This window comes from Cornus florida, unplaced genomic scaffold, assembly GCF_030987335.1.
Source record: "Cornus florida cultivar Cherokee Brave unplaced genomic scaffold, ASM3098733v1 CherokeeBrave_3.0.0_Hap2_Chr05, whole genome shotgun sequence".
Taxonomy (NCBI): Eukaryota; Viridiplantae; Streptophyta; class Magnoliopsida; order Cornales; family Cornaceae; genus Cornus; species Cornus florida.
In genome coordinates this window covers 32,418,503-32,429,912 of record NW_026775575.1, presented here as the reverse complement: position 1 = coordinate 32,429,912, position 11,410 = coordinate 32,418,503, and the positions used below count along the sequence as shown (strand labels likewise).

Genomic DNA, 11,410 nt, shown 5'->3' with positions numbered 1-11,410 from the left:
CCATCGTTAGATGCTCACTGAATATCGTTAAGTGGGAGAGTAACAAGAGAGGATTTTTTTCCCATTTAATGCATTTTCGAAACATACTTGCATCACTCTTAAAAATATTTTAAATCTTTTAAACAATTTTCCAAAACATCTAAAGTCAATATATGAAATTTATTCATGAACCAATATCAAAAACCAAGTCAAAGGTGTGCCAAATTATCTTAAGCCTATTTCACCTCATGGACAACATTGTTATTTCAGTAACTCATGACCACAAGACTACTTTCGAGTTTGTTCACACATTTAGGTAAAAATTTTGAGCAAATGGTAAATCCTTCGAATTAATTACGAGAATACTAGAGAGTTAGTTACGTGAGTGGAATTTTTTTAAAATATTCCCGAGAGTTATGTGTGTGGAAATTTTTTAAAATATTTTGGTATCGATGTTCTAATCCTCCTAGAACTTCTCACATGAATAGGGTTGCAAATCCTATCACATGACATCACTCTACGTCATATGATTAGACCCACATCTCGTATATCGAACTTAGAAAGATTTATCGAGAAACAAAAAAAGAAAAAGAAAAAAGAAATCACACTTTATTCTGAAGTTTAAGTTTGAAAAGGAATTTGCAAACATTATGTATTATCTCAACAAAAAGGTGTCTAGAAGGACAGAAAAACCAGACATCCTCACACGGAGCCAAGAGTGAACTATTAGAAATAGTGTCCTTGGGTTCAGCAATTTGGAGACAGTGCAAAGTTGATGAATTTGAATAAAAGCTCACACTGCAAAAAGAAACCTAAATACACAAGAAAGCTATTGCTGTTACCAACACCAATTCCATGAAAAATAGACTTTTAAAACTGCCAAGCTTGCTGTTTAAAAGGGATGATAAACCGAAAAAATACAACAAAAAATGCGAAAAAGGGAAGAAGCTAAAAGCTACTCATAAAAAAAACAAGAACAAATGGGCAACTATAGCCCCTGATGTATTAGTTGGTTCTTGGCTCTGGCTTTCTCACTTTTAAAATTATATGCCATCCTTAAGCTGAGGACTTGGTGGTCGATGAACTGTCTTCTTTATGGTCGCCAAAGACACGTTGCCGGAAGTCTGTGACCATTAGAGGGAGACCCTTGCGAAGGGACACCTTTGGTTCCCAACCAAGCAGATCTTTAGCCTTCGTGATATCAGGCTTCCTCTTGTGTGGATCATCCTCTGTGTTGGGTCTGAATTCTATCTTCGCGTTCGGGTCAATTGTTTCCTGCACCACCTGCACCAATATATGAAATGGAGCTGATGATTCCTCATGTACCCGACAAAACAGATATTCAAAAGCTCTCCCATAACAAGCTTTACTCCCTAAGTTCAGAAGTCTTAGCTTTAACAAATAACAAGTCCCCAGGAAAGACTTTAGCTATAAAAAAAACAAAAAAAAACAGTATTTTTTACTTTTTCATTAGTAATTGTTTTGATCCTCGGAAAATGCTTGCTATGTCGGGGCACAACAGTGTGATAGGTCCCACAAAAAATGTGGAGCTCACGAAACTCCTGTGTCTTGTTGGCTTGGGCTGATTTGGCCCAAGCAGCACAGTCCAAATTATCTCAGACAATATTCAGAAATTAAGATTCACCCTTTTTTTACTTGGTTGCGTTTTAGTTATCACTTACACAAACACACACACTTGGTTGCGTTTTAGTTATCACACCCAAACACACCCACATATTTTTTTATTTTTGGAGGTGAATCACTTATTATTGAAACACACCCAAACACTTATTATTGTCTCGATTGGGATTTGAATCCTCGACCTTCAAAAAGGCTATACCAATCATTCTTAGTACTTGGTTGTATAAACTCACATTATTGAAGACTTTATTACGTCCTGCTAATTACATTGTCTTCTGAAAATAGAAGAACTTGATCTTTTAGGTTTTGGCAAGAGAATAGTATTAGCATTCATGTTCTCACTTTCTGAAACTCCATTATTTTCTTTCAGGCATAACTTTAATAAGAGCAAAGAAACAAAAATATTGTGCAAAAAAATTAAACAGGTCCTAATATGTGACAGCTAAAAAGACTGTCCATGTACAATACATTGGATAGATGGTGAAGGATGATACCTGAGCAAGTTCAAGCATGGTGAATTCACCCGGATTCCCTAGATTAAAAGGTCCCACGTGTTCTCCTTCCATCAGGCGCATTAGGCCCTCCACCTTTCACATCAAAAACAAATCACACCGTTCAATTAATATTATTAAATTTTTTTTCAGAAAACAAAAATCTCAACATAGTATTAAGCATTTCCATTTTCAACAGTTGCACCGATCCCAGAAACCCACTATTAACTATTACATTCATAATTGCATTAATTAATATCTAACTACTCAGGGTAAGCCCTACCCTAGAAAATCAATAAATATCTTACTACTCAGGGTTAAAGCCTACCCCAGAAAAATCAACTACCCACCACAAAACAACAATTTTAGAGAGAGAACATAAGCCATCCACTTCTTTTTTCCAAACCTAAACAATTTTCAGGTTCAATTTTTTTTTTTTTTTTTTTTTTGGTTAAAAAAAATGCTGGAGAAGTTAAGGTAAAAAAGGGAAATTGGTTGAAATTGACATGGTGAGGATCTACCAGGCTAACTTTTGCCAAGCCAGGGGCTTGTTCTTTATATTGCTATATAGTGTTTGTATTGTTAAAAGGTATCTATATCTACCTTTTATGAATATCATATTATACCAACTCATGCTTATTTATTATTGTACCATAGGTCCTAATGTATCAGTCCAACACATGGTACACATTGCTGCTTTAAATAATAAAGCCATGTACATACCACACCATGAATTGCAAGGGTGTCATCCCAGTTTTTGGCATGACATAAAACCGACATCGATGCAAATAAATAAGCCCAAAACACTAGACATACAAATTTAATGTAAAAACACAATCTCATCCTTTAAGTTGACAAATTCAAGATCAAATTATTGAAACTGAGATATCGATATTAAAATAAGAAAAAGGTATAAAAGCCAAGAACAAACTGAAAAAACAATGGCAATTTGACTAACAGAATCTCTTACCAAATCAGAAACATATTGGAAACTCCTTGTTTGCTTTCCGTCACCGTAAACTGTCAATGGCTCCTTCCTTAGGGCCTGCATTGCCGTCGTAAAACTATTACTATCACAAATTACATTGCATTTTAGAATAGGGAAATTTCAATGGTATTTTCGACTAATACATCCTACTATCCCTCACACTTGTTTTCTATTATTTATTATTATTTTTTTTTCCATTTTGTTGGTAAATCATAATAGTACATTTTCATACGGGAAAAATACGGGGAAAAATACTACTACGTATTTCACTCTTATGTTTGACAAATAATGGTATAATGGTATGTTTGTAGCAGGTGATCCAGTGGACAGCATTGCACCATGTCCTTAAAATTGACTCTATCTATATACACACATACATATATATGTGTGTGTGTGTGTGGGGACACACATACATTTGTATATCTGTATATATATATATACAGACATCATAAGTTATGCTGACATTACAAATATACCTGAGCAACAAAGTTGCTGACAACACGACCATCATCAATGCACATCCGAGGCCCATAAGTGTTGAAAATCCTAGCAATCCTCACCTGTTCAAATACACCTTTTACATAAATACATACACAAATATATATATTTTATACATTATATTTATATATGTAAAATATAAAATAAAGTTAAAAACTAACCTCAACTCCAGCACCTCTATGGTAGTCCATGGTCAACGTTTCAGCGGTTCGCTTTCCCTCGTCGTAGCAACTTCGGACACCTGTCAACGTAGTTAGGCATTTCGTTAATAATACATCCCACTAACAGACATCACCTTTCTGTGTCAGATCTTCATCTTAGAACTTCCACATTTACCAATATGCCCCTCCCCACTTTCACCTATTTACTGTTCTACCACTCACCAATAATCAACTAAAAATAAGCAAACCAAAAACCAGCCAACAGAGACGACCTGAACCTCCCTCCATTTGCTCGACCCGCAAATCACGGGACTCAGCATTGACCATTCCATGCACAATACGATGCCGTATTACATGGTTCTACACGGCACATGTTAGCCTCGGAGATGCTAACGTACACCTCTAGAGGAAGAGATGCTAACGTGTGCGGAAGAGGGAGAGATGCTAACGTGTGGCTCTAGAAGGGAGAGATGCTAACGTGAGCCACCGTTAAGAGAGATGTAAACTCACCGATGGGATTGACGTTGCCCCAGTAAGTCTCGACCTGGGGGTGTTGCAGAGGATCACCATACACCTCACTGGTGCTCGTTAGCAGGAACCGCGCACCGACCCTCTTGGCCAGTCCAAGCATGTTCAGAGTCCCCACCACATTCGTCTTGTGAAACCCCCAAAAATCAGAATTAAGGACCCAAAACAACAAAAACACCATCCATTCTTGAACACACACAAAAAACTCAGAAAATTAAAGTAATTTTGGAATGAAGAAAAGGATATAATGGTCTTGACAGGATTGAACTTGTAGTGAACAGGAGAGGCAGGGCAAGCGAGATGGTAGATCTGATCGACCTCCAGTAGGAGTGGCTCAACGACGTCGTGTCGGATGAGCTCGAACCTAGGGTTCCCAAAATGGTGCATCACGTTCTCCTTCCGGCCCGTGAAGAAATTGTCGACGACGATCACGCTGTCCCCTCTCGCAATCAGACGGTCCACAAGGTGGCTCCCGACGAACCCGGCCCCACCGGTCACCACGATCCTCAGACCCTTTCGTTTCAGACCCAGAGGGATCTTCCCGCCCAGATTCACCAACCCGAATCCGACTTGGTTCTGGTGGGTCACCTTCACTCTGTGGAGAGGGAGTTGGTGGTGAGTCGACTCGGAGGTGAAGTACGGTTCGGAGAGCGCGATGTGGCCGTGAATGTAAGGGTTGCGAGACGAGGGAAGGACGGTGAAGACGAGAGTGGCGATTGCAATGCCGACGAGGACGAAGAGTAGTCGCTGCTCGCGGAGCATGTATCGAATCGGACGAATCACAGTGGCCCATGGCTTGGGTCGCTTCGGCGAGTACGAATCGGACATGGGTTGGGTCTCGTGACCCCTGAAGATCAACTCCGAACCCATGTTCAACCCTCCTTATCACTCTCTATATATATGTATATGTATATAGCTTTCTCTCTCTAGAACCAGATATTCAATTCAATTCAATTCAGGTGAGAGTTTTCGCCGGGAATTAGAGCTCTCTATCTCATCTCCGGCGCGTGTGGGAGCGATTATGGTGGTGGTGGTGTTTAAATAGCACTTTCTGTTTTGATTGATATTTTACGAAATTGTCCATCCATTCTTTAAGGTTTGAAAAGTAAACGGTGGTTTGCAATTAGGTAGGATCCAATATATAAGAGAATTTGTAATCAACTTTAAGAGTGAGAAAGTGGTTCATTTTGGACTTTCAGCGTATAGAGTCTAATACATGGCTTGTATAATATCTATCTATTCATTTCTTATTTTCTTTTTATATATATATTTTTATTTTTTTATATTCTTTATAATTATATATATTATAACCTTTATTATTCATTATTATTAAGTTTGCACAAATTACACAATTTTTCAGTGCTTATTACTTACATCTCTCCTTATATTTGTCACGTTCAACAATTTTATCTCTTTAGATTTGTCACTTGTGCTCAAAGGTACCTTTTTAGGATTTTTTTTTTGACTAAATTTTATAAAATGATAATTTTGTTCTTTCCTTAATGTTATGCTGGTACACTGGGGTTGAAGGGGAGGATAAGATTGATTACGAGGGAAAGAGAAAGGAATGGAAGGGAAGGATAATTTTAATTCTCCGTTGTATTTGATTGGTTAATGAAAGAAAAGAAAAAGAAGGATAATATTTATATTTGGGAAAAGAAAGGAAAGGGAAAGATAATAATAAATTTACTATTATACCCTTATTATATTTTAAAAGAGAGAGAGAGAGAGAGAGAGATATATATATATATAATCTCTTATATTTTGATACAAAAGAAAAAAAAAAAGAAAAAAAACGATTAGGGCAAATCATTTCAGCCTCCATCTCTAATCTCGTTCTCAAAGCACCTCCATCTCTAATGTCGTTCTCAAGTCTGAACTTGCCCTCTCCTCCCTCTGTCTCTCTCTCTCTCTCAAATCAAAACCCACATCTTTCAGTTTTCGTCGCTGTTTCAGTTCCAATTCGGGTTCGTTGTTTGCCTAAAAAAAATCAAAACCCACATCTTTCAGTTTCCATCACTGCAGTTCGGGTTCGCCATCCGCCGTTCGTAAGCTTCCCGCGCTGAATACATGTCCAATATCAAGTGCAATTTTAAGGGTAAAAGTGACATGACAAATATTATATGAGCCATTGCCTGCCCTTTCCTTCCTTATCCTCCCATTTTTGGAAGGTTAAATAAATTACTGTACATTGTTACGAAGAACCCCTCCAAACCCTTCCCTCTCCTTCCCTTTCCCTCCACTCACCTTACCCAAACACAATTTTTTTATAACCCTCCATCACCTTCCCTTCCCATTCCCTTCAAACCCACTCTACCAAACTGAGCCTACATAAATTGCAATATAACATATATATATATATATATATATATATATATATATATATATATTATTATAATATATATATATATATATATATTATTATAATATAATGATGTTATTGACTTTTTACATTAAAAGTCCCCACAAACCGTGTTTAGAAAAATTGAAGTGTTAAGTATTAAATGATCCACGCATTTATAATTTGTGTAAACTTAACTTCAATATAATTTACATTTATTATTATTAATTTTTACCCACATTGCAATTCAGTATATTTTACTTTGAAATGTCACAATTTTATAATTTTTCTTTATTAGTATTATTATTATTTGTTACCCACATCGTAATTCAATATATTTTACTTTGAAATGTCACAACTTTTTTAAGTACTCAATTTTACACTTTGAAGAGGTGACATTTTAAAGTAATTTGGTAAAATTGCGCTAGGTATTTTAAGAAAAAAGTGGGTAGCAGAGATTTTAATTTTTATATAAATAGATTGTAATGAGCAGCCCATTCAACTAAGAAATTTAAAACGATTACATAAGAGTCAGTTTCTTTTTCTGTGTTTTTTTTTTTTTTTTTCTAGTGACATGTATTTTTATTTATTTATTTTTTTTGGATTTAGGACGATAAATGACTTTAAATTTTTAATCAAATATATATTTTGGTGCCTTTAAATTTTTAATCAAATAAATATTATGGTATCTTTTTAATTGAGGTAGTACGGGAGAGAATGTTGATTCATGACACAAATGTCATTCCACACACATTTTGTGTTTGAATGTGGGCAATAAATGACTTTAAATTTTTGGTCAAGTAAAATTATTACATATGAGTTTTTAATTGAGGTAGCGTTGTTATCTAGGTCGATGAATAATGAGTCATCAACTAAACGAGCATGTCATAGAAGTTGAATAAAGGCTCCAATAAAGCAAATATCACTTTTTGAAAGTTTACTTAAGAGTTTGATGTTTAATTCGTTTTTTTTTTTTTTTTTTTTTCATAAAAGGTAAATTTAATTTGATATCAAACCTCGTATTCTACGTAAAGAAAATTGATACCCTTTTTTTTTTTTTTTATGGTTGAATTTTGTGAATAGACGTTTGAATTTTATTGTACAATATCACATTGTCATTACGTGACGAGACTTACATTTCTATTCACACGTTTCACACGTTTCTTAATGCGCTACATTTTTTGAATTTTTAGGATGAATCAATTTTTGTGCAAAATGATTCCAAGTGTTATACCGTCTTTACCCTTCCTTGCTTGGCATGGGTGAGGTAATGGTTTTTGGAGCAACCAAACATGTACGAAAAAGGGTAAAGCATTGTGGAACTTTGTACCAAATACAAACATTTAATATACTAAGTAGGGCTTAAACTGGTCTGAACCGATTTATTAGATTTAGAGGGGAAAAGGAAAAGGGAAAATAATACATATATGTGAATTTGGAAGATGTTTGACCAAATGTTGAAAAGGAATGTAGGCTGTATTACACAAAATCATCCTAACATTTTGCGATAGGATTTGCCTAACCCACTCATATATGTTTTTTTGTTTAATGAAATTTTTTTTTTTTGTATCGAATAATTGTAGTGAATTGGTGCTAAATTTACTGCTTTTAATTAATCATTTATGTAATAAATAAGAAAGTGGAACCTCACCTTATTTATATTTTGCATAAATAATCAATCAAAAATTATTCAGTTAGGTAATTCAACTCTTCGATGTGAATATTACTCATTCTTTATCCCACATATTCTAAGGATGTATCAATGCGAAAGAAAAAAAATAAAATAAAATAAAAAACTAGACAATAAACAAATCAAAGGAGAAAATACTTACCCCAAAAAAATAAAAAGAGAAAAGAAACAAAAATAAACAAATCAAAGATAAAAAACAAGTGCCTTAATGATTGTTTCCCAATTGACTATTACGGGTGGCAAAGTTGGTAGAACGTCTAACTCTCCCTGTTAATGTGTCTATGTTCAAATTTCCCTCCTTACTTTGCTAAGATAATAAATAAATAAATGTTTACTTTGAAAAATCAAGAAAAAATTTACTCCTCCAAGCCTTCCCTCTTTCCCAAATAAGCCTTTCCTCTTCCCAAATAAGAACAATTTAAGACTACATAATGCATAAATTAATCCCAAGTGAACCTCAATTTATCTGAATCTCACTCATTCATTCGTAAAGATATTTTTCAAAATGTTATAACTTCAATATATATATATAAATTATCTTTTGCTCATTCCGGGAAAAAGAAATCAAATTTGTTGACTTGAGCACAGAGGAGTGCTATATTTAAAGATCAATATTTGTCAACTAAGAGCATTTCTAGCGGTATTTTAAAATATTTTTTTTGTGTAAAATATACAATGCCACTTATGATGTGTAAATTTTTTTCATCTCCAGCAGTTTATTAAGATACATTGCCACATCACTAATGTGTAAAAGGATTGTGTATTTTACGCAACATTTTTACACGGCCAAATCAACATATTTTCTTTTTCATCCATCTTTCTCATTCCATTAACAAATCAACTATATATTAAGTAAGTTTATAAAAATTATGTGGGTCATAACATAATACATTGTTGATTGTTATTGGGAGATATATTTTTTATACAAAAAGTATAAAATAACTGAAACTAAAATTAAATAATTAAAATTTTTTATGTAAATTCATTATGACATATAACGGTTAGAGATGCTCTAACACCAACATGCACTTGGATAAGTTATCAAAAGTGGAATCAAATTTGGAAAGTATATCTTGTCACATTTGATTTGGAAAGTATATCTTGTCCCATTTGGTCGCCAAATATAAAAGATTATACTCCCAAATTATATGCAAAGAAATATATTTATATATCATAAGATAATCTATATAAACCAGCAGAGGCATGTTTCAAAAGGAAATACTCCATCTGTTCCGAATTAGATGTCGCCTTTGGTATTTGTGACTCACAAAAAAATTACTACTTCAGTTCCGAATTAGATGTCGCCTTTGGTATTTATGACTGAAAAATATACATAACGGTTGGAGATGCTTTAACACCAACATGCAATAAGTTATCAAAAGTGGAATCAAATTTGGAAAGTATATCTTGTCACATTTGATTTGGAAAGTATATCTTGTCCCATTTGGTCGCCAAATATAAAAAGACTATACTCCCAAATTATATACAAAGAAATATATACGTATATCATAAGATAATCTATATGAACCAGCAATGGCAGGTTTCAAAAGGAAATACTCCCTATGTTCTGAATTAGATATCGCCTAAACTACTACTTCCGTCCCAAATTAGATGTCGCATTTGATATTTGTGTCTCACATAACAACTTTGTTCATTGGCTCCTAAATTAATCAAGGGCTAAATAGGATCAGCAAATGAACAATATTCATTATTATTATTATTATTATTAATTTAAGTGGTCTCTGCCTAACTAAATAAACTTCACTCTAAAAACTACTACTTTTGTCCCGAATTAGATGTGAGTCACAAATATCAAAGGCGACATCTAATTCGGGACGGAATTAGTAGTTTTTAGAGTGAAGTTTATTTAATTAGGCAGAGACCACTTAAATTTATTATAATAATGAATATTGTTCATTTGCTGATCCTATTTAGCCCTTGATTAATTTAGGAGCCAGTGAACAAAGTTTGATAGGCTCATTCGCAATTTCATTAATCAATAGGTGGCTTTATGGTCCAATTGATAGCAACCGACGCTAGGAGGCCAAACAAAAGCGCGAAAGCTATTTAAAGGCAATTTGGTGTGAATCTTTGAGCAATGCAATTTGGTGTGAATCTTTGAGTAATTTGGACGCTCATTTTCTCATAATGTCAACATCTAACATGCACCCCATGGATGTTTTATTATTATATCATCATTATATTATTATATGTGTTTGTATTATATAGAATTCAGTCTTTTAAAGCTAACACCACTATGCTTAATTGGAAGACAAGTGATCACCATATATATCTATATTTAAAAATTAAAAAAATACCAAAATTGGTAAGTTGGTATTAGGAATTGTCTTAGAAAATTAATAATGAAAATCTTAAAATGTAAAGGGTAAATTACACAGAACTCTCTTACGATTTAGGAAATTACACAAACGTTCCCTATGATTTAGGAAATAACTCAAACCTTTTCTGAAACTGAAACTAACGTATAAGGGCCTCCCTTCTATGACAGTCAACGCGAGTCAATAACGGATTTTGTTGATATCATCCACTAAATAAATTAAAATTTCCAAAAAACCCTCATCTTCTCCACTACAACTGGTTAGTCGTCGATTGCTTTAATAGTTGGGTCATTGATAAACTAAGTTGTCCCAATCAGTTGGGTCTTTGAAGCAAGCTCACCGAATAAATTGTGATCTAGAGTACACCAAAATATACAGCTCTCTGTTATGTGTGTGTGTGTGTGTGTGTGTGTGTGTGTGTATTGGTGTCTTCTCGGGCGGGTGCGCAAAACAATGCACAAAACTTTGAGTTTGAAAATTAGTGTCAAGTGGGCACCAAATTTAAATTTATAAACCGCTTAACACCTATACTATGTAGTATGAGTGAGAAGAGATCGTCCCAAGGGATTATGGGGATTGAGCAATGTTGGAGTTGATTGCGGAATCGCTATTAGGGCTAGTAGGTCGAGTGATCAAACAATTGGTTGGTTGGTTGATTAAAGAGTAACTAAATTAAACTAAGTAATAGCAAAAGAATGCAATTAAGAGTAAGTAAGAGAGAGAAGAGTCTTGGGGTTTAGAGATCACCACCAAG

General features: G+C 34.3%; 1 protein-coding gene across 1 annotated transcript; it reads right to left on the bottom strand.

The window, feature by feature from the left end:
* Window positions 1–830: 830 nt before the first annotated feature.
* LOC132306248 (UDP-glucuronic acid decarboxylase 4-like) lies at window positions 831–5,398 on the bottom strand. The gene is made up of 7 exons (XM_059803574.1): window positions 4,533–5,398; window positions 4,269–4,416; window positions 3,759–3,838; window positions 3,576–3,659; window positions 3,082–3,156; window positions 2,115–2,207; window positions 831–1,263 (listed from the first exon to the last, which is right to left on the bottom strand). Exons 1-7 carry the CDS (start codon window positions 5,154–5,156, stop codon window positions 1,036–1,038), a joined length of 1,332 nt encoding a protein of 443 aa, XP_059659557.1. The 5' UTR covers window positions 5,157–5,398; the 3' UTR covers window positions 831–1,035.
* Window positions 5,399–11,410: the final 6,012 nt, after the last annotated feature.

Excerpts from the sequence above, each read along its gene's own strand:
- LOC132306248 (XM_059803574.1), bottom strand. The coding sequence starts at position 5,156 with ATGGGTTCGGAGTTGATCTTCAGGGGTCACGAGACCCAACCCATGTCC. Across the intron at positions 4,417-4,532 it reads TCAATCCTGTCAAGACCATT|AAGACGAATGTGGTGGGGAC; the intron begins ATATCCTTTTCT and ends TGGGGGTTTCAC. Across the intron at positions 3,660-3,758 it reads ATAGAGGTGCTGGAGTTGAG|GTGAGGATTGCTAGGATTTT; the intron begins GTTAGTTTTTAA and ends GTATTTGAACAG.